General features: G+C 40.0%; 2 protein-coding genes across 4 annotated transcripts in view; one reads left to right on the top strand and one right to left on the bottom strand.

Moving 5' to 3' along the window:
- LOC121868997 overlaps window positions 1-26,940 on the top strand; it is a 192,695-nt gene that overhangs the window by 58,704 nt on the left and 107,051 nt on the right. For all 3 annotated transcript variants that reach the window (XM_042370056.1, XM_042370058.1, XM_042370057.1), the window contains exon 3: window positions 23,323-23,502. In XM_042370056.1, the coding sequence (XP_042225990.1) occupies window positions 23,323-23,502 (180 nt within the window). The remainder of the gene's footprint in view (window positions 1-23,322; window positions 23,503-26,940) is intronic.
- On the bottom strand, window positions 2,838-4,362 carry LOC121868998. Its single transcript, XM_042370059.1, has 2 exons — window positions 4,022-4,362; window positions 2,838-3,127 (listed from the first exon to the last, which is right to left on the bottom strand). The coding sequence occupies exons 1-2, from the start codon at window positions 4,257-4,259 to the stop codon at window positions 3,006-3,008; spliced, it is 360 nt and encodes a 119-aa protein (XP_042225993.1). The 5' UTR covers window positions 4,260-4,362; the 3' UTR covers window positions 2,838-3,005.

Raw genomic sequence — 26,940 nt, 5'->3', positions numbered from 1 at the left:
TTTACATCGACCTGTGCTACCATACTGTAGTGGACGTCTCCCCTACAACTGCGTAGCTGCAGGCCACCTGCGACGTCTGCCCTAGCAACCAAACTAGCGGCCCAGGCGGCGCCGTCACCAGATGCCGCAGTATCCTAGCAACGGAGCCAAAGACCGGTTACTTCTCGGGTTTTCCCTACATGACTCACGGCTGCTGGGTATATAAGCTCTGTCTCTCCATTGAGATTCATTCTGGCCATTCTTCCTGAACAAGCAACACCTCCTCCGCCGCTGCCTGGCGGTCCTCGGTCCCGCCAGCGAGCATGACGACCCACCAGCTGTCCTTCTCTGAGCTTCCTCACCAACCAGCTCTTATTCTGCTCTCGGTTCCTGAACACGCAACACCTCCTCCCAGCAAGCTCCTCGCTGTCCAGCTTTCATTCAACCAGGAGGCCAGCAACAGGCAACATCTTCTCTAACGAAGCTCCTGCACATCTACCTCCTTCAACACGCTACTCACCGAACGTGTCTACTGAGCAGCTCCTCACCACACGGCACCTCCAGCACCAGACTGTCTATCATATAACTTATATTATACAAGAAAACCACCTTAGAGTTTCCATCCATCCTGAGTGCTAGACCACATTATACCACGAAACCCTACAATACCATGGATTTGGCTACTTTGGGCTTGCTATGATGACGCAAGAGATCTGCCCTGGCAACTGTACCGACACTCACAGCTGGTGGTGCGTTGGTGCATCGTTTCCATTGTTTACTGGTAGTTACTGAGAAATATTTTTCAACCTAACGAAACTATTACCCTTTTAGAGGTCGACCCCCAATTTTTTGGCAAATAATTTGGTCTTAAAAACTCGAACTACACACAGGTATATACGGTAAATAAGGACATGGGGGGCCAGGGTTTTTTTTTGGGGGGGGCCAGCACATACACGCGGATTTTTAACATCCACGGGTATCTCTGTTACGTAGCCCCCGCGTATGTTAAGGGCCGACTGTGTATATATATATATATATAATTTTTATAGTTACATCATACAAGGTAGGTAGATACCAGGTAGCCTCACTCCCATAGGATCTACGCTAATGAAAATAAAAATGAAATTTTTATATACGTATTTTTGAAGGCTTATGATGGTATTAAAAGTTGTACAATAAATGTATGGAATGGAGATTTTTTGTTTTATTTTAATTGGAGCCACTGATTAAATATATAAAATAAATATAAATATCTTGCTTGTGACACTTGCGACCGCTGGATTCCATCCGTCGCTGATTGGCTAGCGATGACATCACTTATTAAGCTCCGCCCACTTAGTTACATCAAACAGTAGAAGCAGATAATAATACCTCAATATTACAAACGCGTGAAGTGGCAAAAGGGGCGTGGCTCAGCGATCTCGAGAGAAGAGTTGCCAATTAGTGAATTCCTATGGGCCTGCGTGAGGCTACCTGGTATCTACCTACCTTGACATCATACACACTGTAATATGCATATTGTTAATTCCCCAATCACACTATTACTATGCCAAGTATAATGTAATTTACTATGTTATAACATGTTTCATATATTTCCCCCTTTTGGCAATCTTTGCATGTAAAAGTCGTCTGAAAAGTGTCAGTTTTCACCATTTTTTGGAAACAAATAATTTTCACTAGATACCTTAACAAGTCCCCTTTCTCCCAAAATATCGTTTGTCGTATTGTCCAGTAAATGTGGCCAGTTGGCTGGATCACATAGATCTTCATCAGCATGACCGTTAACATAGGTAGAACTGGCCATTTTAAAAGCCTTAGTATTTTTTCAGTACTCTCCTCTTCCTCAGCTTGAATTTGACCCACACTATCACCGCCACAGTTACTCAGGTCCTTTTTTGCACTACTTTCTGATGTTTTTGAAAGCATATATTTTTCTTGGGAACCTTTCATTGACATTGCTATTTCTCTCTCTTCCTTTTTTTTCTGCCTTTTCTCTGTATTTTCTGTATCTGTCTCTATCCCTGCTGGCCATGGTATAATAAAAAAATGAGGGCTGAGTACGATAGTAAAATAATATATACAACAATTTCACAAAACACAAATCACAGACAATTGGAGATTCAGAGTTTCAGCAAACACTGACAGGCAACCACTGTCAACGTCCTCACTCCTCTTCGACAGAGAGCACAGTAAAATATAACATTGTTCTCAGTCTGGGTGGTAAGATGGGGTGGCTTAATCTTACCTTTGACCTCAAGTCAGCAGATGCATTGCCTAACTGTATTGGTCGCTAATCCTTCAGGTGGTCTCCTGAATCTGTTTGGTAAGGTGAGGTCAGGTTAACGTAGTTACTAATTCTGGTGTTGGGTGAGGTAAGGGCCGCTGGGCCTGGGGTGGTCGCACCGGTTGCCATACCCTAGGGACGGCTCTGCTCACAGGCCACAGCGATTGGCTCATGCTTGGCGAGAAATACTCATTCATGCCATTGTTACATCACTACCAAACAATCACAATTTCTCCTGGGCACTCGGGACGCATGTCTACTCTTGGTCGTGACTGAGAAGATGCGGGCAGGCCTAGAGATAATTTGTAGTTTGTAGCCACCTCCCAACATGCCAGTACATCAACGGGGATGAGTCTAAGTGGCAAGAAGATTCAAAGTGTGGTGGGATAATTGTTACCGTATATGGTGCGGTGACCATACTCTCATTGTTTACTACATAGGGTGTGAGAATATCATTGGAAGGGTTAATTCAATTGTGCCAAATCTTGCTACTGTGTGTCAAGACCTTTTCCCTGTACTGTTAGTAAATGATCATTCTATAAGTGGATACCTGTTTGTGTAATTATATCACATCTAAAAACATAAGTTATTATTATATGGTATAAAGTGTAAAAACTCCAACAACAGTGGAAACATCAGGTGTGTCAACCATGCCGACATCCAAAGTTAAAGATGTAATTAAGACACTAATGATGGGGTCATTCCAAGTGCTTAAAAAAACCCACTGAGCTTTAACAAAAAATTACAACAGTGCAAAACCTGTTAATAATAAATTTCCATTCAAGTAAGCCAGAGCCAGCGAGAAGACATCCTTTAGCAGTCTACCAAGACCATATTCATTGTTCTGAGTCAGATGAATCTCGCCTGGGAAAAGAAAAGGAAAAAGTTAAGGACTTTGGTATCTGTTTGGGGAGAAGTTGAAACATAACAAGAACAATGCCTTTCAGAGGTGTCACAAGCAAATTTAACAAATGAAGAAAACTCTACAAGTCAGGAGATCTTACAATGACTACTGTATTTGTTTCACTGCTATTCAAGTACAAGTATTAGGAAAGCATATAAAGAAAAAATCTGAAACTGGGTGGTGCTTGATAGGTATGTGGACATGGTGTGTGGGTTCCAGTTCTGGACACAAAATTTCAGTGAAAAACATCAGAAATAGATTGAAAATATTCATTGTGCTCTGTTGAACTCTCAATCAATACTGAAATGAAGCCTAGCGACGGCAAACACTTTAATATAATAAAAACAAGTGACCGTATATGCCTAGTACTTGGCAACAGTGAATAACACAGAACAGACTACTGTACAGTAATTGCCTGACCAGCTAGAAAGTTGACACATAGCAAATGGCAAAGAGGATAAGTAACTAGGTAAGTAAAAATATAAGAACTATTCAAAAACATGCTCGTTGTGAAAAAACCCAGAACTGGTAACACCACCTCACCATGCTTATACTCCCATTAACCCCATCCTTCCTCCACTCTATGACTTGACCAACACCTCTTTAAACACCGGACCCAGAGTCTACTTGCCCCTGTGCACAGGTCAAATATGAGGTTGAAGGAAATCTCTTATTATCTGAGCATATTTAAAAAAATGGCATAAGCTACAGTACACACTTCAAAGCACTGATATTCTTTAAAATGTAAGAAGTAAATTTTGAGAATGCACTGAAAAGTACCTAATTTCAATAAATTATTACCTAAATATGTAATTGAAAGGGCAATTTGAACTGCCAAAACATATTCCACATACTTGTCCTTGAAGATTGTTTCTCACGTTCTGCCTTCTCAAGTTCTGCCTTCAACTTCACAAGAGACTCCTTTAATTCGTCAAACCGTTCCTTTTTGTGTTTTTCTTCTTCTCTGACAACTTCCAGTAATATATGACAACTGTTCAGTTCACCATTCATGACCTGTATATCCCTCTCTTTTTTTGAGAGCGTTTGATCTTGATCATTCTTGATAGAGAGTGCATACAAAAGTTCTCCCATAATCACTCCTATTATCCTGAAAAGTATTTAGTACAATAATTTATGACACTATCAATGTTCCAGAATATGTGACACACATATACCAGTCAATACCCACAAATACCATCCAGGAATCTTCTCATCTGCAATTCCTTCACCTATGGAGTTCCTCTGTTAAGGCAGTCAATAAAGATTCTGAGGGTCATCCAATAACTATCAGATTCGTAAGCCTTCAAAACTTATATCGTTTTCTTAGTGTGCTACTACACCTTTTTATACGTAGTAGGTTGTCTCCTTCTACTCAAAACACCCACTATAGTATCTCTATACAGTACTCCATACCCTTTATGCCATCCTACCCTCCAGCATACATTTCATAAGTCAATATCATACAATTTCCTCAGTTTAACCACTACACATTTCATAACACACATTCTCTAAACTCTAAACCAAAGCAACCATCAAATATATTAATTTCTTACACTTTCCACTCAATGAAGATGCTCTCAGGAAACTCATATTTGTAGCCTAAATTCAAGTACACTTTGTTTTATTCCCTGTCACATTACAAAATTTTACACTACCCTTCTCTTCCTAAATATTATTTTCTCTTTGAATTTTATTCTCCATCAAACAGTTTTTACAAAGTGTAATCCACCAAAGTGTGAATTCTCTAATGTCCTCCAGAATTGATTATTTTCTTAATAATCCTATTGGAAAATATGTAAAGGATGAGGTTTACATGATTAAGAGAGATACCCATTATCATCATCACTTTTTTTTGGTCATTTTCCACACTTGTGTGGGTTAGCCACAATTACAGTAGTACCCCGATTTACGCGGTCAATTGAACCCACAGGGTACCGCGGAAAGTGAAAACCCCGTAAAGTGAACAACAGAACATATGGGATTAATTCCAATAGAGACTGGCCCGACCCCCAAACTCCACTTTTTCCGACACAATACCTATGTTGTAGTAAAAATAACATCTAAATTTTATGATGGTATGCTCACACAATTAATATTTAAGAGAAATACAGTCGCCAGGTTAATGTCCATTCAAATAATGGACTCAAATCCCCCCCCACTCTTCCCAGCTCACTGGCCCCTACCTCTCTGAGAAATGATTGGGTGAAACACTAGATTTTAACGTTTAGTAATAAATAATACCTCAGACTAAAGTTAGGATAATATAATTGACATTTCTGGATTCCTTGCAGGTCAGGGAATATTTTCAATGTAAACTTCATATATTTTGCACAAAAGATAAAATATTTGCTTTGTGTAAACCAAATTATTACATTAGATCTAAAATTTGTATGACTAATGCAAAATCCATGATCTTTATATTCAAAATGATCATCATATGGTAAGAATTCCAGCAATGTAAATTATATTCTGGCCGGGTAATTTGTATGAATTTTATGAGCTAAAACAAATATCATCAGTAAATAAACAAAGAAATATTCTTCAAGGACACTATCTGTCAATCAAAATACCCCACCTCCGCCCTCCCTCCCTTCCTACCCCCCACGCCCCCTCCTACCAGAGAAGCGATTGGGAGAAAATAGTATATTTACATTTTTAGTAATAAATAAAAACCCAGACTAAAGTTAGGATAATATAATTGACATTTCTGGATTCCTTGCAGGTCAGGGAATATTTTGAATGTAAACTTCATATATTTTGCACAAACGATAAAATATTTGCTTTGTGTAAACCAAATTATTACATTAGATCTAAAATTTGTATGTCTAATGCAAAATCCATGATGTTTATATTCAAAATGATCATCGTATTGTAAGAATTCCAGCAATGTAAATTATATTCTGGCAGGGTAATTTGTATGAATTTTATGAGCAAGATAAAAAAAAATAAAAAATAAATTATACTTCACCGCGTATATGAGTAGATGCACCGCGGAAAGTGAAAGTCAGGTTCTGGCAAGGTACCTGGCAAGGTACCGCGTAAATGAGAAATCGCGGAAAGTGAAACCTGAAACCGTGTAAAGCTGGGTAATACTGTACAGCGAACCCTCACTTTACGAGGTCAATTGAACCCACGGCGGCCCGCGTAAAGTGAACAACATAACATATGGGATTAATTGAAATAGAGACGGGCCGACCCCCAAACTCCACTTTTTCAGACACAATATCTACGATGTAGTAAAAATAACTTCTTAATTTTATGATGGTATGCACACACAATTAATAATTCAGAGAAATATCAATAATATTAGGTTTTTTAACACTTACATTAGTAGAAAAGATGGCTGGGCACACGGGGATGGGGGGTTGGTTCTGAGGCAGAGGGCAGATTATTGGCCCTCACCTGTATCACTTGTATCAATTGTATCACTATCCACCACAGAGGCATGCAGGGCCTCTTTGTCAAACCCCTCAAAGTCCGTATAAGTCCATATCCTCACTATCACTGACTTGGGCCAGCTGTGGTGGGTGGCGGGTGAAGAACTGGGTAATGTTTTGATGACTGGGCGACCTTGTGCGCACCCTACCAGCGCCGCTCTCCGCGTAAAAGAGTACATGCACTGCGTAAAGTGAGCATTCCGGGTCTGGCAGGGTACCGTGTAAAGCGGGGTAATACTGTATATGCAAGTAAATCACTGTGGGTGCGCGTGATCCAGATATATGCTGATAACCACAAGGAAAGAAGAATATATATACAGTATTACCCCGCTTTACGCGGTTTCACTTAACGCGATTTCTCATATATGCGGTGCCTTGCCAGAACCGAACTTTCATTTAACGCGGTTCATCTACTCATATACGCGGTGAAGTATAATATATTTATTTATTTATTTAGCTCATAAAATTCATACAAATTACCCGGCCAGAATATAATTTACACTGCTGGAATTCTTACAATTTGATGATCATTTTGAATATAAACATCATAGATTTGGATTAGACATACAAATTTTAGATATAATGTTTACTCTGAGTAAATATGTTATCTTTTGTGCAAAATATATGACATTTATATTAAAAATATTCCTGGTCTTACAAGGAATCCAGCAATGTCAATTATATTATCCTAACTTTAGTTTGAGGTATTATTTATTACTAAAAAGGTAAATATTCTGGTTTTCCCACACATCTGGTAGGGAGGGTTGGTGGGGGGTGGGGGGGTGGGGGGGAGGGAGGGACTGACCGACCATCTGGCACGGTGTGAAGAATATTTTATTTTTTTTATTAACTTAAGATATTTGTTTTAGCTCATAAAATTCATACAAATTACCCGGCCAGAATATAATTTACATTGCTGGAATTCTTACAATTTGATGATCATTTTGAATATAAACATCATAGATTTTGCATTAGACATACAAATTTTAGATATAATGTTTACTCTGAGTAAATATGTTATCTTTTGTACAAAATATATGACATTTATATTCAAAATATTCCTGGTCTTACAAGGAATCCAGCAATGTCAATAATATTATCCTAACTTTTGTGTGAGGTATTATTTAATACTAAATGTTAAAATCTAGTTTTTCACCCAACATATCTCTTGTAGGGAGGGTTGGTGGGGGGTGGGGGGGAGGGTTGGGACGGACCGCCCATCTGGCGCGGTTGGAAGAGGGGGGGAGGCAAGGTGGGGTACTTTGATTGACAGATAGTGTCGTGAAGAATATTTTTTTTTTTTATTAACTGAAGATATTTGTTTTAGCTCATAAAATTCATACAAATTACCCGGCCAGAATATAATTTACATTGCTGGAATTCTTACAATCTGATGATATAAACATCATAGATTTTGCATTAGACATTCAAATTTTAGATAAAATGTTTACTCTGAGTAAATATGTTACCTTTTGTGCAAAATATATGACATTTATATTCAAAATATTCCTGGTCTTACAAGGAATCCAGCAATGTCAATTATATTATCCTAACTTTAGATTGAGGTATTATTTATTAAAATCTAGTGGTTTTCCCCCCAAAATTTCTCAGAGAGGGAAGAGCCAGCAGTGTAGTGTGAGAAGAGGGGGAGGGAGTTGAGTCCATTATTTGAATGGACATTAACTTGGCGACTGTATTTCTCTATTTCTCTTAAGTATTAATTGTGTGCATGTACCATCATAAAATTAAGATGTTGTTTTTACTAGAACATAGGTATTGTATCGGAAAAAGTAGAGTTTGGGGGTCGGGCCAGTCTCTATTGGAACTAATCCCATATGTTCTGTTGTTCCATTTACGCGGATTTCACTAACGCGGTACCCTGTGGGTTCAATTGACCGTGTAAATCGGGGTACTACTGTATATATACAGTGACCCCTCGTTTAACGAGCGCCTCGGTTAACGAAATTTCGGTTAACGAACTGCCTTCCATATGGATCTTCAATTCGGTTAACGAACAAAAATTCGGTTAACGAATTTCTTACGAACCGACCTCAACATGTTTTTGCTTGCACTGACCGGGCAACCAGCTTTAGTATCAGTCCGCCAATACATTAATCGGTTCTAGGGCTTAAATTCCTTACTATTTTAGTAAATATCAAGAAGTTTATACTATTCAATAATTTTAAAAGTTTAATATTCAATTTTTTAGTCATTTTAACAATTATTGAACATAATTGAAGGTAAAGTGACTAGTTTAATGCGCGGCATCCAGCCTCTTAACACAGCAAACAGGCGTAAGTCTCTCTCTGTTTTCACTGGAGGTAACATCTTGCTTGAGACTCTCTTCAACTAAACGCTTTTTTTCTGTGATTCCAAGCAAATTATTGGTCATTTTGAAATATATTTTACATATTGACAATATATAATGCAGTGCAGTGTTGATTTAAAGAAAATAATCTTGACTTACACCAAGAGAACTAAAATTTTATGGGTGAAATGGTGCCATGGGGTGACTTCTCTTCCACCCCAATGCCTTCTCTTCTTCCTTCTCCTCCACCCCCATTCTAATTCCCATCATCATCATCATCATCCAGGAGCCTTCTACATACACACCTCAAAGTAAGTGAACTTTTCTACCATTTTTGTTGAATTTAGGAAATTTTCGGTGAGCTCGAACCAATTACCCAAAAACCCATTGAAACAATGGTTTCGGTTAACGAACTTTTCCGTTAACGAACTTTTCCGTTAACGAACGACCTTCTGGAACGGATTGAGTACGTTAACCGAGGGGTCACTGTATATATATACCGTATACAGTCATGCGCCAGTTAACGTCCGTCCGAACAACGTCCGATAGCATATACGTCCGTGGCCAAAAAAAAAAAAATCCGTAACACCTGCTGGACCACCACCCCCTGACGGAGACACGATGATCCTCCCCATACTGGTCAGATATTATGTGTTAAAGGAATATGCTTCCTTCCTTAGGCTTTTAGCTCATAAAATATATAATTTACATTGCTGGAATCCTTACAAGATGATCATTTTAAATATAAGCATCTTAAAATTTGCATTAGACATACAAATTTTAGATGTATTTTAAGGAGATGATGAAAACTAGCAAACATTTTATCTTTTGTGCAAAATATATGATGCTTACATTCAAAATATTTCCTGTCCTGCAAGGAATCCAACAATGTCAATTATATTATCCTAACTTTAGTCTGAGGTATTATTTATTACTAAAAAATGTAAATATACTGTTTTAACCCAAACATTTCTCTGGTAGGGAGGGAAGGTGGGGGGTAGGGGGTAGGGAGGGAGGGAGGGAGGGACCCAGCGAGCGTGGGAAGAGGAGGGGAGCGGGAAGTGGGGTATTTTGATTGACAGATAGTGTCTGGGTGAAGTATAATTTGTTTATTAACTGAAGAAATTGGTTTTTAGCTCATAAAATTCATACAAATTACCCGGCCACAATATAATTTACATTGCTGGAGTTTTTACAAGATGGTGATCATTTTAAATATAAACATCTTAAAATTTGCATTAGACATACAAATTTTAGATGTAATTTAAGGAGATGATGAAAATTAGCAAACATTTTATCTTTTGTGCAAAATATATGATGTTTATATTCAAAATATTCCCTGTCCTGCAAGGAATCCAGAAATGTCAATGATATTATCCTAACTTTAGTCTTAGGTATTATTTATTACTATACCTTAAAATCTAGTGTTTTCACCCAAACATTTCTCAGAGAGGAAGGAACCAGCAGAGTGGGGGGGGGGTGGGGGTGTTAAGTCCACTATTTGAATGGACATTAACCTGGTGACTGTATTTCTTTTAAATATTAATTGTGTGTGCATACCATCATAAAATTAAGGTGTTATTTTTACTACTACTTACATATTGTGTCGGAAAAAGTGGAGTTTGGGGGTCTGCCCAGTCTCTATTTCAATTAATCCCATATGTTTTGTTATTTCATTTACGCGTTTCTCGTTTTACGTTTTATGCGGGCCTCCACGGGTTCAATTGACCGCGTAAATGCAGACTCAACTGTATATGTAATGTATTTCATGCGGCAAAGGGAGGGTCTTGAACGGAACTCCTGTATTTTATCTATTTCTTATGGGGAAAATTATTCCGCTTAACGTTGTTTCATATAACGTCGCGTTTTCAGGAACATAACCCCGACGCTAAGCGAGGACTTACTGTAATTATTTGTCACCAGTCCGACTCCTAGATGGAACCCTTAAATAGTGGTTTTAATTATTAGTCTTAGCCCTTAGACGGTCGCCAGCCCTCCCCTTAAAAATCCACCCCCAGGTCGGCCAAAATTAATTTGTCAAAAACGCCCCAAAAACTCCCAATAACCATAAAAAATAGAGAAATCACAAAGAAATTGGATACTCATGCCTTTTAAATGTCCCATGGTGTGACAAAATGTTCCGTGATATCTTAATGGCGCAGCAATTTTTTCCAGCTGAGGCGGGGTATTCACCGAGCCCAATATACTGCCGTCACGTCTCCCAGTGCCACCCATATGCTTGTACTTATCTTCCAATCAAATTACATCCACACTTTTTTTTTATCTCCTTACAGTTTTGTATTATATTTTACCGTACTTCTTTCCATATACAGTGCAGTAGAATCCCAGTTATCCAGCATCTATGGGGAGTGAGAGGTACAGTACTGGGTGAACAGATTTTCTGGTTAATTAAACTTCACTCTTGGAATCTCCCAATAAATCCTACAGTGCCACAGGCTGACCTTGTAAATTCATGTCTCAGAAGTCTGTTTTTCTGCAAATTCGTGTATTTTCACGAACGTTCCCCAATTACAGTAATACCTCGTTTTACGCAGTCAATTGAACCCACAGAGGTCCGTGTAATGAAATAACAGAACATATGGGATTAATTGAAATAGAGACTGGGCCGACTCCCAAACTCCACTTTTTCCGACACAATACCTATGTTCTAGTAAAAATAACATCTTAATTTTATGATGGTACGCACACAATTAACATTTAAGAGATTTAAGAGAAATACAGTCGTCCATTCAAATAATGGACTCAACTCCCCCCCCCCCCTCCGCTTCCCACGCTCGCTGGCTCCTCCCTTTCTGAAAAATGTTTGGGTGAAAACACTAGATTTTAAGGTATAGTAATAAATAATACCTCAAACTAAAGTTAGGATAATATAATTGACATTGCTGGATTCCTTGCAAGACCAGGAATATTTTGAATATACAGGTTGTACCTCTTTAGTCCGGCAACCTCGGGACCTGACCGGTGCCGGGCCATGGAAATTCACTCTTTTCCTGGATAGATAGTGACTTGACTTGGAAGCACTAGCACCACTTTCTCTGCATCATGGTCTCTTTGAAGACATATTGAAGGGTTAAATGTTGTACAGTAGCTTCTCAAATTTCGCGAGTTTTTAATTCGACGTTTTCTATTTGAACACACAAAACAAACAACACATTTAAAAATTTTGACGGCGGAAACTCGAATTTAGACGGGTTTGAACGGCCTACCAACGTTCAGACGACGTGCACAATAGTGTAAACAGCGTCATTCTCTTATTTACAAAAGATTCATTATTGTTTATTACTGAATGTCTTTTTGATTGAATTAATGTTTGTGTGTGCAAAATGAGCAATACAGTTCATTAATAATACGTAGAATATTAAAACACAAGGAAATGACATAGCATTGTTTTCGTTGATTACAAAACCAGTGACTGACTGGTTCTACATATAAAACTGAAGAAAATAAGACCTTGGTTGTAGCTGTAGTAAAATTAATATGGTTGTTTTAAGTAATGTTATTTAATGTTAATAAATGGAACAATAGAAGTAGCTAACAATAATGGTAAAGAAAAAAAGAGAGATCGCATATGTAAGTGCACATGCGCACACGTGAAAACATATCGTCAGTACTTTACCTAAGAATATGAAAGCAACACTTATTTACTGTTCAATTATATTTTAATTAATGTTTCTGAATTTGTTTTTATTGAATTACTGTTTGTGTGTGCAAAATTAACAATACAATTTATTAATAATACAGTGGGGTATGCTATAACAAATGGATTCTACTATGAATATTCCTATAACGAACGGTTTTACCTATAAAATTGAGAATGCTATAACGAATGAAACTCCTGCAACAAATTTTTTTCTTTTTTTTTTTACTAATTTATTGTTTTTTTATTACAAGTATTAATGATATTCTTTATTTCAGGGGTTTAGATGCATATTTATGCACTTTTTTACAATTTTTACAATTTTATATTATATATTTCAGTGTTAAGTGGTTGTATTTGGGGGCCTGGAATGGAGTAATCCTATAACGAACGAATGCTATAACGAACAAGGTTCTAGAACCAATTAGATTCGTTATAGCATACCCCACTGTACGTGGAATATTAAAACACATGAGGAGACGAGACGGCTGCCGGCATTGTTTACGTTAAAGCTTACAAAACCAGTGAATGATTGGTTCTACATATAAAACTGAAGAAAATAAGACCCTGATTTTAGCTGTAGTAAAATTAATGTAAAAAAAATTAATATGGTTGTTTGAAGTACCTGTAATGTTATTTAATGTTAATAAATGGAACAATATGAGTAGCTAACCATTAATGGTAAAAAAAAGTGAGACTGCGCGTATGTAAGTGCGCACATGTGCACATGCGCACAACGTAAACACCTAGAAAAAGTGCAAAAGAGGGCATGCAAGATTATTCTCTCCCCTTCCTACTCCACATATCAAGAAGCGCTCAACACACTGACCCTTTCGACTCTCACTGACCATCACCACGACCTCATCTGCAAATTTGGTAAGAAGCTTCTACACCATCCTCGACATCGGCTCCTACTACCACCTGAGATCCCCAGCCCGAGAATTGCTGTTCGACACCACAACTGCATCCAGCCCATACGTGCACGAACTGATCGCTATAAGAACAGCCCAGTCCCAACCATTGTAAAAATTATCAATAACTTGTAATAAACCAGTGTATTCACTCCCAGTAAACACTACTCCTTGCACTGTCCCTATGTTGAAATGAACTGTAGGCTGGTAGGGCGTTGGGATATAGCAGGGGGAGTGGCAGGGCCAAACAGACTCGGCCTGGCTGCTAAAACCGGGAGCGCCTTCGGGGCACGTCTTGTCTCACTGTAGTATTGTGTGTGTGTGTAAATAGACACACACACACACACACACACAAAACAAACAAATATATAATAATTGGAAAATCCTCTCACAAATAATCAGAACCAAATTTATTAAAAATGTGACAGTCTACCCTAAAGTCCGTGCTCTATTAATAAAGTACAGTCGGCCCTTAACATTCGCGGGGGTTAGGTAAGAGAGATACCCGTGAATGTTAAAAATCTGTGTACTATTGCTGCCCCCCCTCCCCTAAAAAATCCCTGGCCCCCCATGTCCTTATTTACCGTATATACCTGTGTGTAGTTCGAGTTTTTAAGACCAAATTATTTGGCAAAAATTGGGGGTCGACCTCTAAACGGGTAATAGTTTCGTTAGGTTGAAAAATATTTACCAGTAACTACCAGTAAACAATGGAAACGATGCACCAACACACCACCAGCTGTGAGTGTCGGTACAGTTGCCAGGGCAGATCTCTTGCGAGCCCAAAGTAGCCAAATCCATGGTATGGTAGCACAGGACGATGTAAAACAAAGTATTCATTTATTAAAGTTAATTTATAGATACTGGACATAAATTTTTGTTCATTACATTTGAAACATCAATCTTTGTTAATTAAATTTGAAACAAGAGAAAACTACGATACTGGATTTTCATTAAAATATTACATCACAAGTATATTTTACCTTAACTGTGACTGAATGAATATATTCTCGGAAATAAATATGGAAATGTAATATTTTTGCTGGAATGACGTACATATTATAGTGGGAAGTGGGATAAAATCATGACGAAAGACTTTCGCTTTCTTTCGTTGTTCAAAATATTTTACCGTAATCGCTTTTCGAATGGTTTTCAGTTAAAAAACTGTTGTACTCGTACTGTATTACAATAATATTCTATCCTATCATTAGCCTTATAATCCCACAACTGAAAACCATTCGAAAAGCGATTACGGTAACATCTTTTGAACGAAAGAAAGCGAAAGTCATTGCTTTCGTCACTTTCCACTGTAATACGTACATCATTTCAGCAAAAATATTACATTTCCATGTTCTCAGAAATAAATGGTAGTTTTGTTGAAACGTAATGTACAGTATTTAACATTAAAATGCAAAAATAGCTATAAAAACAATTAATACACCCGTAATGTACTGGCTGGCATCTCCACTCGTCCCTGCTCCCGCCAGTCACCTCCTCCCCGCTCTATCCCTCCGCCTCCTCCACATCGTCACTACTGTTGTATTACAATAATATTCTATCCTAATTGACTTGAATAAATACTACGATACCATATTTCTGAATATTTTCATTAAAATCCATCCAAATCATTTTCCTTGCCATCGTCTGCAGCACCAAACAGCTTCTCCCAGTCCTCTCCTTGAACAGGGCTAGAGGGTACGTGTTTTTCGAATCGTTTTCAATTAAAAAAATGTTACATCACACGTATATTTTACCTAAACTGTGCCTGAATGAATATATTCTTGGAAATAAATAGTAATTTTGCTGAAACGTGATGTATTTCAATGTAAAATAGGATAAAATACATGACGAAAACAAAAGACTTCACCTAACCTTCCAATGTTAAAGAGATGTTACTCATTTTTTTAATAGTTTTTGGTTAAAATACTGTTATATTACAATGATATTATATTCATACTGTGCTTGATATACTACATTCACAGAAATGAAATATTTTTGCTGAAATGACGTAAGTATTACAGTGGAATGTGGGACAAAATCGTGACGAAAACAATGACTTTCGCTTTCTTTCGTTCAAAAGATGTTACCGTAATCGCTTTTCGAATGGTTTTCAGTTAAAAAACTGTTGCATCACAAGTGAATTAGGACAGAATATTATTGTAATACAGTACAACAGTTTTTTAACTGAAAACCATTTGAAAAGCGATTACGGTAACATCTTTTGAGCGAAAGAAAGCGAGTCATTGCTTTTGTCACTTTCCACTGTAATACGTACGTCATTTCAGCAAAATATTTCATTTCCATATTCTCAGAAATAAATAGTACTTTTGCTGAAACGTGATGTATTTCAATGTAAATTAGGATAAAATACATGACGAAAACAAGAGACTTTACCTAACCTTCCGATGTTCAAGAGATGTTACTCATTTTTTTAGTAGTTTTCGGTTAAAATACTCTTATATTAGTGATATTCTATTCATACTGTGCTTGATATAATACATTCACGGAAATGTAATATTTTTGCAACTACAATGCTGATGTCAACACAAGTGTGGTTACAGCGAGAATGACTGAGTGAGGGAGAGCTATGCCTGTGTGTGAGGTTGCGGGAGCGGGCGGTGTCCCGTGTTCGTTGCCGCGCGCGAGTTGAATGGCGCGCGATTTGAATGTGCTTCAATTACTTCAATGTACAGAATATTCCTCTGGTGGGGCAATCCGCGTATTTGCGAATCCGTGAATGCTAAACCCGCGTATGTGAAGGGCCGACTGTACTGTAATAGAGCCGGACTTGAGGGTAGACTTGTTTCTGATTATTTTTGAGAGGATTTTCCAGTTATTAGTTATTCATTTGTGTTTTAATAATGATAATAATAAACGGTTTATTAATAGAGTTGCAGCCGGTGGCTGAAAGTTATACAAACTTACATTTGATTTAGACATTATGATATAATATGCGTTGAATACATTTACAGGGCTGTACAGTACATAAATCAGGAGTTGTTTATTATTTTAACAATAGATGGGACGGTGCGGGCTCTTATGGGCTGAATTTTGTTGTAGTGGCGGACTACGCGAGGTGGGCGGGGGACTGCCGGTGGCAGGTGGTGGCGATGACGAGGATGGTGCAGTAGTCCACTGCCAAACCTTGCTAGTGCTTGGTGGTGGAGGTCACTGAGGGATGGCATTTCCAGGGTGGAGAGAGCGTTGTTGTAGCCAGAGTATTCTGCGCCGAGCATGATTCTGCAGGCCCTTTTCTGTACTTTCTCTAGCTGACGTTGGGTAGAGTTGAGAGAAGATGACCAGGCTGGTGACGCATACGTGAGTTTGGGGAGAATAAAGGCGTTGTAGATGGTCCTCAGCTCTGGCGTGGGTGTCCCAAGTGACCAAAGTCGTCCTAGCATGTAGAGTCGGTATGAGGCTGCCTTGATTGTGTTATTTACATGGGCCTTCCGCTTCCAGTCCAGATTGTGGTCTATGGTAACACCCAGGAGTTTGGCAGACTGCACTAACTGGAGAGGATGGGCACCCACTGTGACTGCTGGAGCTTGCATGACTACGGTTTTGGTGTGGTTGACGGTGACCTTGTTCTCCTTAGTCCATGCCTGTAGCCTGTCCAGGGTGCCTTGTAGCGATGAGTAGTCTGGTGCGGTCTTGTCCACTGTAACCCCCACAGTGCAGTCATCCACGTACTTCCACTTGTGAGGAGTGTCCGATAGAGCTTCATTGATCAGGATGAGGTGTTGGAATGTGGAGACAGAACCCTGGTACCTGACTGCCTGACGGCGCTCACTCAAGAAATCAGTGAACCATGGGACCAGGTTGGTGGGCAGCCCTTGTGCAATGGTCTTGTTGATAACAATGCAGTGATCAACAAGGTCAAAAGCCTTCCTGAAGTCAACTAGGGCAATGGCCAGTGATGTCTTATGCTTCTGCAGGTTTTTGTGCAGGAAATCCAGAAAACTACCTGAGTAGTGTGATGTAGAGGAGGTCCTCATATTGCCAAATTGCTGTGGATCAATTGACTGATAAATTCTAGCAAATGCCCACTCAAAAACAAAGTCATCACAGAGTAGACTGGGTATGGGGGTAATGGCAACTAGCGTGAGGTCGTTAGGGGACTGTGTCTACACACATAAACACACACATTTACAATACAGGTAAAGGAAATTACTGTCTCTAGAATGAATGGCTCCCTATCCCAGCCGCGAAAATGCCGGCAACTTTGAAACTACCCACAGACATTTTTAGGTACATCCAGGGTGTCATCTGTGAATAACCGAGAACCGCAAAGTAAAAATCTGGGAAATTGGGGGCCCCCTGTAACTGTGTGGCCGCGCTCCCCCCCTTTGTGATGTCACGGCATACACACAGCACAGCAGCCACATGTCTGTGAGTCAGCTGGTTGACTGCCTGGCTGAAGTGAGTCGTGTCGCCCTGAGGATGATTTAAGTGTGAAAGGAGCTTTTTATTTTTACATAGGGAAGGAACCATTGAGAGTGTTTAGAAACTGGAGGACTTAAAGTGCATTTTTTGTTTCTTTGGGAATGAGTTCTTGGGGTACAGTAAGTCCTCGCCTAACGTCGGGGGTTACGTTCCTGATTACGCGATGTTATATGAAACAACGTTAAGCGGATAAATTTTCCCCATAAGAAATAGATAAAATACGGGAGTTATGTTCCTGAGCCTCCCATTGCCCCATGAAATACATTATATATACAGAAAATAATTGCCGTTTCTATAGAAAATAGTGCATACATATACAACTAATAAGTTTGTATTGTTACTCACCGATGGGCGGAGGTGGTAGAGCGAGTGTGTGGTGGGTAGTGAAGCGGAGGAGGCGGAGTAGGTGGATGGTGGGAGCGGAGTAGGCGGATGGTGGGAGCGGAGTAGGCGGATGGTGGGAGCAGAGGAGGAGGGTGGTGAGTCACTGAGACTGTCGCTGGCTCCTCCTCCTCCTCCTGCTCTGATTGGGGTTCCTCCGCCGCTGCTTGCTCCTCCTTGTGAAGAAGCTGCTTCTGTTGTCCTGCGACAGAAAAATGAATCCAGCATTGACTGCTTGGTGCTACTCTTCTTCTTCTTATTTCTGTGTAACAACCAAGACTGTCATCACTGCTGCGTTGAACCTTTGAGCTACGTTCTCTGTTTGGGTCGTCATCTATAAGGATTTGCATACCTTGCTGGATCATGTTGAACGCTTCTGCCATCCTCTTGGTAGTTAGCGTTAGTTGAGGTTTTTCGTCGTCGTCGTCTTCAGCAGGACTGTGTTCTGTTAGCAGTTGCAGATCTTCATTGGTGAGCTCTTCTGTATGGGCTGCCAGACGTCCTCAATATCCTCTGATTCCAGCTCATCAAAGCCTGCCTGTCTAGCCAAGCTGAGGATATTTCCATTCACTGCTTGGACTAAGTCCGTGAATCCCGTAAAACTTTTGACGCACTCGGGCCACAGTTTATGCCACACATCTTTCAGGCAACTTTCTGAAACCTCTTCCCATGCCTTGCCAATGCTGAAGCCACATGATGAATGTTGAAGCCACACCAATATTCTCGGATCGTTGGTTTATTTTCTCCGTCTGTAGCCTTGAGCAGCTGGGCCATGGTACGGTGTAAATAATACGCCTTGAATGCGGCGATGACGCCTTGGTCCATAGGCTGCATCAGTGCTGTCGTGTTGGGAGGCAGGAATACAACTTTTACACTGTCATGCAAGTCGTCCAGATTGGGAGGATGAGCTGAAGCATTGTCAACGATCAGAAGAATTTTGAAGTCAAGGTTCTCCTTGGCACAGTATTCCTTCAGTGCACGGATGGCGTACACGTTTAACCGCTGGCTAAATATGGCGCTAGTTATTCATGCCTTCTTGTTTGCCTCGTAGTTCACTGGAAGGTGATCCTTAGAGTAACCTTTCAGGGCCCGTGGGTTGGCAGCACGACAAATCAGCATAGGATTCAGCTTCACCGGCAGCGTTCATGCCAAGCAGCAGCGTCAAGCTGTCTTTTGCCGCTTTAAAACCTGGCGCTCTTTTCTCCTCCTTGGAGATATAGTCCTCTCAGGCATCCTCTTCCAAAAGAGACCAGTCTCATCCACATTGAAGACTTGCTTTGATGAGTAGCCTCCTTCCTGGATAATCCCTTTGAATTCTGGCGGGAATGTCTTGGCAGCATCTGTATCTAAACTGGCAGCTTCACCAGTCATCTTAATGTTGTGGAAGTTATAACGACACCATCCTCAGCTGGCTATAAAGGTCTCTTCCTTCGATCCTTCATCCTCGTCTGCCTTTAAGTTGTCAAACAAGGATCTGGCCTTATGCTGGATAACCATAAGGCTTACAGGCACATTGCGTTGATTCTGGTCCTCCATCCACATAGCCAGCATTTATTCCAGCACTAACCTTAATCTTGTCAGCGTTGGTCCGGATAGTATGCACATTTGTGGGGGTTAGACCTAGCACAGCGGGTATGTCCACAGCACGTTCCCCTTTTTCAAAACGGGCTAATACATCCATTTTCGTAGCCAGGGTAATGTTTTTATGTTGCCTCTTCACTACACTAGCATCACTAGCACTTGATGGGTGCTTAGAAGCCATTTTAAATGGCTAGAGTACAGTTTTAGAGCAAAATCACTAAAGCACACCGAAGGGTCAAGACGTACCTGGCACTCCTCTGGGAGCAGCCAGGTCAACTTTTAAGTTGACCCATACCAACTTCCTCCCCTGAACCCTCCTCCCCACCGGAATATCAACAAGTTCTCGCCAGAAGTTACAATTTCATTTAGGAAAGGAATGGAACCAATGTTGAACAGAGGTCCCTCATAACACCATCTGTGAGGGAATTACTACACCATGTGATGCCCCTCATAACACCATCTGTGAGGGAATTACTACACCATGTGATGCCCCTCATAACACCATCTGTGAGGGAATTTCTACACCATGCCAGGCCCCTCATAAGACCATCTGTGAGGGAATTACTACACCATGTGATGCCCCTCATAACACCATCTGTGAGGGAATTACTACACCATGTGAGGCCCCTCATAACACCGTCTGTGAGGGAATTACTACACCATGTGATGCCTCTCGTAACACCATCTGTGAGGGAATTTCTACACCACGTCAGGTCCCTCATAACACCATCTGTGAGGGAGTTACTACACCACGCGAGGTCCCTCATAACACCATCTGTGAGGGAATTACTACACCACGTCAGGTCCCTCATAACACCATCTGTGAGTGAGTTACTACACCATGCGAGGTCCCTCACAACACCATCTGGGAGGGAACTACTACACCACGTCAGGTCCTTCATAACACCATCTGGGAGGGGGTTACTACACTACATGTTTGCTGTTCAATACCTACATTAACCTGTATGTTCATCTTATGTTCCTTTACCTTTCTCTAATGAAGGCTGTTGTTAAACCACCAATGTATGTACTAAGTCATTTATGTCCAATGTATATTTTCAGCCTTCGGGCTGCAGTACTTTTCAATAAACCGTAAATTATTATTATTATTATTATTATTATTATTATTTATTACTAAGTCGTAACAAAGACTGGCTTGGTGTCGTTTGGGGACGCTGTGACGTTCCGCGAGTGAGGGCAGCGCGCTGAGCCGAGAGAACGTAGCGCAGCCAGACAAGAGCAGGTGATGCGCCGTAGAAAGTAGTCCGTGATGACGCAAAACGACGTAGTATCGGATCACCGGAATGTTGAAAGAATTTTTGGTCTCTACAGTTTAGCGACGTAGCACCGAAACAACGTTAAGCGGGACGACGTTAAGCGCGGACTTACTGGTCTCGAAGCTCTGGAAACAATTCGGCTTCGTCATTGTCGTGAGAATTTCCAACACAATGACTTGTTCAAAGTAGAGTTGTGCTCATCTAGTTACTGCACAGCTGCTATAATACATGTTAGAACTGATTGCCTTTTTTTCCTTTTCTTTATTCAAGTCTTGTAACATTCGTGTATATGGTATTCATTGAACACAACCTTCTTTTCACTTCCATCCATTTGGTTAAGGTTTAAAAAGTTTTTATATCATGAACCAAGAGATTTAGTCTTTCACTAAAATGCTTCCAATCAGCACAGCCTTCTTTTACTAGTTTATGTGTTGCATTTGACCTGTACTGTATAATTACTAATCAGGAGAGAGTGAGGCCCCTGGAAGCGCGAGGCCTGGGCAGGCGACTCCCCCCTCGGGGCGGCTCTGGTCGTGATGTCGTGGCTCTTCCAGTAGACCACGACCATACTTCAGGCACATGTCCTCGCACCTTTGTCTCAATGTAGTCAGGTTGAACATGTCAAAGACATTTTGATACCTAGTGACCCAACCCACTGCTATTTTCATTACCCGACGCTGATTCCCTTCTATCTGCTTCGCCTGCTGTAGTGTGAGCCCGGTGTGGAAGAGTGGGCAGCAGTATTCCAAGATGGGTCGGACGTATGTGACATATTCATTGATCAGTTTTTGTGGCGCCGCATTAAGTTTTTTGAGGGTGTAGAGGATGTAAAGAAGCTTGGCTCTTCTTGTGGGGATACTATTGACATGGTCTTGTTAGGAGAGGTCGTGGTGATGGTGACTCCCAACAGTTTACAAATATTCACTACCGGGATGTTGGTATTGGCTATCGTTAGTTCCAGGTAGATTAGGGAGTTTCTTGCTGGTAAATACAGTATGTGCATAACTTGGCACTTTCATATGTTGATGACCATGTTGCTTTCTGAGGCCCAGGCCTGGAGATCCTGCAGGATTTGTAGGGTGCTGGTGGTGCTTACTTCTTCGAGTGGGCATGCCTCGTGGATGGTATGATCGTCGACGCACTTGAGGCGTCTGTGGGAGTCTCGCAGTACCATTGTTCATGGTCAGGAAGGCAATGGGTCCACACAGAGTACCCTGAGGTTCACCACATGTTGTTCTGCTACACTCGCTAAGCTTCTCAGAGGGGCCACCAACTCTCTGTGATCGGTCACTAAGGAAACTGCAGAACCAGCGGAGAAGTGCGGGTCGCAGTCCCAACTCGAAGAGTCTCTGGCTGACGATAATTGAGTGGTCTATAAGGTTGAAGCCTTTCGAAAAATCATACCTTTTATTCTCCAGTGTGCTGACTTATTTATATCTTACTCTTATGTAATAGTATTTTATGTTTATTGCCTATGTTATTTGTAGTCACCCAGATTACTGACCTTCATTTTTTACCAGGTAGCTACTCAAATATTTATTGTTGGAAATATATTGCATGTGAGAGAACAAAAGTGTGTGAAGGGGTAACTAATAATCGTGTGAATAATTCTGATGATCAACAATCTCTCACTTACAGCACTGGACTTGTTTGATATTTTAGAATATGCAATCACTCTTACCTCAAATTACTAGGCTGGCTTGGGACTCCTATGTGATGATCATGCCAAGCTAATTGTTAAAAGCAGGCAGAAGTCAAAATGCTAGTCAGGGTAATGTCACCTCACTTTATCTGATTCATGTAGCAGTTTGTTCAAAAGAGGCTCTTTCTCGTACACTGTCCCCTTCTTCCTTCTTTACCCATTGACTGTGGCCTCACTCTATATGGCTTCTCCTTTTTGAATTACTGTACCTTATAATGGGTCAGTCACATCTAGCAGGTGCTCCAGCTGTGTCTTTCTTCATTAAGGTCAGTCTGTCAACTTACTTTTGGCCTTAACTGTGACATAGGAAAGTTTTTACTGTATCCACCTTGTTATCTTCATACGTTACTGTGGTCTCTCTCTCTCTCACTTTCTCTGGCATGACATTGTGTGTGACATATTTTTGCTAAAAATTATAATAGAGTGCAGTTTATTAATATGTCATAACCTTCCTCAGAGTAATTGCCTGTCAGTACAAGAGATGGCCTCCGTTCAACCACTCATGGGTAAACTGGAGGATGTCCTGCTTCCTGCGTTGCACCGTCAAACTGGGCTATATCAGTGTGGTGACTCTCCATTGAGATATATACCTGTGGCTGAAGTTGAAACACTGCTGCATCAGCAAGATTCATCACAGGTGGGTTCTTACACTGTCACCATCACAACAGTACCAGTGAGTTTTAAGTACAATATTTTCCAATATCTGTTTCTCCTAATTTTTGGGTGATGTGAGTGAAGTCTTATCTGATTTCCTTCAAATTAGAAACACTTGTTTAATATTGCTGTAGCTCAGTTTCTTTAAGGTGATTTATTTCCACAGATGCCCATTCTGATTCTTGGTTAGCTATGTATCTTTATGATGTCTCCTTGTGGCCAATATGTAGACAGTACTGTAGTCTATTTTACCATATTCAGTACTATTGAACACTGGTGATTTGAATGTGTATTTGACCAACATTATGGATGGTGCAATTCTCTGTAGGTCATTTTAAGAAGTACCCTCCTACACCTCTACCTTCTATGTGGTGATGAGTGCATAGAATATGCGGTGGTGAGCTGTTCTCTGGCCCTCCATGTGGTGGGGTGTGCGGGGTGCCAAGAAAAGATACACACTGTAGTCTGTACTGTTTCTGTTGCATGCATTAGTACTTCCTCAGGGAATAATAATCCAAGAAGCCCTGATACAGCACACTCCTCACACCAGATCTCCACTAGTTGTTGCCTCTGCTAGCACCAGTTGGTATACTGTACTGTGTATTACTGGCAGATTGTGTCCAATGTGTGTTTTGCCAGACACCAAGAAGCTGCTTCGAATGAGCCAAATGCTCAATACAGCATGCCCTTAAAATTCGCGGGGGTTAGGTTCTCAAAATGGCTGCGAATAGCCAAATCCACGAATAACATTTGCTGACTGGTGGTGGTGGGGGTAAATTTTTACTTGTGTGCAAGGAAATGTATATTTCCTTTGTGTTTGCCCTTAGGATAATTATTTCTTTTACCTGTATTGTATATACCGTATATACTCGTCTATAACCCCCCCTCGTTTATAGGTCGACCCTGATTTTTTGACCAAGAAATCGTTAATTTACGATATTCCTCATTTATAGTTCGACCCACGTTTTTGGGGGTAATGGAACAACAAAACCTTCAGTAAAAACGCTCTACGTCCTATAAACTGAGGCTCGCCGTGCATGAAACACGAGTGCTGAAGGCAAATTGTTTACCATTTATTATTACGACACTTTACACTGAAACGCGGGTAGTTTCAACAAAAATATTGTATATTTCCATTCAAGTATTTATTCAAGTCAATTAGGAGGGAATATTATTGTAATACAACAGTTTTTTAACTAAACCATTCGAAAAGCGATTACGGTAACATCTTTTGAACGAAAGAAAGCGAAAGTCATTGTTTTCGTCACGATTTTATCCCACTTTCCACTGTAATACGTACGTCATTTCAGCAAAAATATTACATTTCCGTGAATGCATTATATCAAGCACAGTATGAATAGAATACCATTGTAATATAACAATATTTTAACCAAAAACTATTAAAAAAACGAGTAACTTCTCTTGAACATCGGAAGGTTAGGTAAAATCTTTTGTTTTCGTCATGTATTTTATCCTATTTTACATTAAAATACATCACGTTTCAGCAAAACTACTATTTATTTCCGAGAATATATTCATTCAGGCACAGTTAAGGTAAAATATACATGTGATGTAACAGTTTTTTAACTGAAAACGATTCGAAAAACACGTGTACCGTCTAGCTGATACAGCTGGTGGTGCGTGATGCGTCGTTGTAAACAATAGGAGGTTGAAGTAGATTACCGGGTATTATATTAAGTGTGAAATATCGAAAAGGTTTTTAATACCGGTATTTTTTGTAGATCAACGAGAACTGTGATACCGTATATGATATGATAAGTTAGCCTGTGCTAAGAACTTCAACATAGACTACTGAAAGCACGTTGTAAGGTAATTTAGCCTATTTTAAGTTGGTGAGCTTCATCTGCTGAAGGAACTGCACAACTTTTCATTCCTAATTGGTACATATTTTACATTTCCATTGTTTACTGGCAGTAAATGGTAAATATTTTTCATGTCTGAAGCTAAAAGTTGCTCCTCGCCCTTCCCATCATGCACGGGTTCAACCTAACAAAACTATTACGCATGTATAGGACGACCCCCAATTTTTTGCCTAAAAATTTGGTCGTAAAAACTCGAACTATACACGAGTATATACGGTATGTGTAAATAGACACTTACGAAAAAACATACAAATAAATAATAATGGGAAAATCCTCTCACAAATAATCACAAACGAGACACAAAATGTATTAAAAATGTTAGGGTCTACCCTCAAGTCAACTCCGTTCTTTGTTATAACTTTCATTACAAAGCACGGAGTTGACTTGAGGGTAGACTCACATTTTAATACATTTTTGTTGTCTTGTTTCTGATTATTTGTGAGGATTTTCCCATTAATATTTATTTGTATGTGTTTTGTGTATGTGTATCTACACACACACACACACACACACACACACACACACACACACACACACACACACACACTCACACTCACATACAATACAGGTAAAATAAATTACTGTCTCTAGAACGAATGGCTCCCTGTCCCAACCACACAAATGCCAGCAACCAAACTACCCTTAGACATTCTTGGGTACATCCAGGGTGTCATCCGCGAATAATCAAGGTTGTGAATTTAAGGGCATTCTGTACTGTATTCCCAACTTTCCAGTCTCATGGAGGTCATATCTAGGATATTTACAATGAATAAAGATTTGTATACTGTTCATTATAGCAGTAGATATTGGTGTTTGTGTTTATGTTTAACTGAATGATCTGTTGGTGAAAAAGCAATGGTGACATATCACTCAACCAAGTCATCATAGGTATTTGAGCTTCTCAAACTCTGTACTCTTGTCTGTTAGTGCATGCGTTGCCACATGTTCAACACGGTGAACCGTCTTCCAGAAACACCCCTTGACTTAGACTACTCCTACCAGGGTGGCCAGAAACTATGGCTCACAACTCTACACTAAAGGAAAGTGATATTGAAACAATTTATTTAGCCAGATAAATACTGATACAGAGTGGATAATGTAAACACTATTGAGCTCTCCTTGTGGCACTATTATACTGTACTGTAGAGATGTTAGAGACAATGTGGAATTTCCAAGTGAACAAAAGTGTGGAGGTGTGGATATTACCAACAACTCACAAGCGAGCACGAGTGTAGCATCAGCTGACAGAGGCAGCGTTCGCACCAGTTAAAGTATAGCAGCGGGAATTTAGGATAACGTAAGTGCTCATCAAGGGTTGAGTGTAGGATTTGTATTTATTTTTTTGTAGAAAGAGTATCTCCTATAATGGAATGAGAGTCAGTGTGTATTACCACTGTAGCTTCAGTACAGTATTATATTTATCATTGTTTCTTATTCTTCACTTTATGCAAAGCTCATCTGGTACCCCTCTAAGTAGGACTTCTGTAAGTCGGAAACCCCCTTAAGTCGGACGAGCTCTGGCTTAGGGGGGGTTTTGT

Source organism: Homarus americanus, unplaced genomic scaffold (genome assembly GCF_018991925.1).
Source record: "Homarus americanus isolate GMGI-L3 unplaced genomic scaffold, GMGI_Hamer_2.0 scaffold24694, whole genome shotgun sequence".
Lineage (NCBI taxonomy): Eukaryota > Metazoa > Arthropoda > Malacostraca > Decapoda > Nephropidae > Homarus > Homarus americanus.
Note: the sequence above shows the minus strand (reverse complement) of the source record. Positions and strands in the feature narration are given on the sequence as shown.

What these genes read in the sequence shown, in the direction of transcription:
- LOC121868998 (XM_042370059.1), bottom strand. Translation starts at nt 4,259, where the DNA reads ATGGGAGAACTTTTGTATGCACTCTCTATCAAGAATGATCAAGATCAA. An exon ending in GAAACAATCTTCAAGGACAA is followed by an intron (nt 3,128 to 4,021) that starts GTATGTGGAATA and finishes TTCTTTTCCCAG; the next exon opens with GCGAGATTCATCTGACTCAG.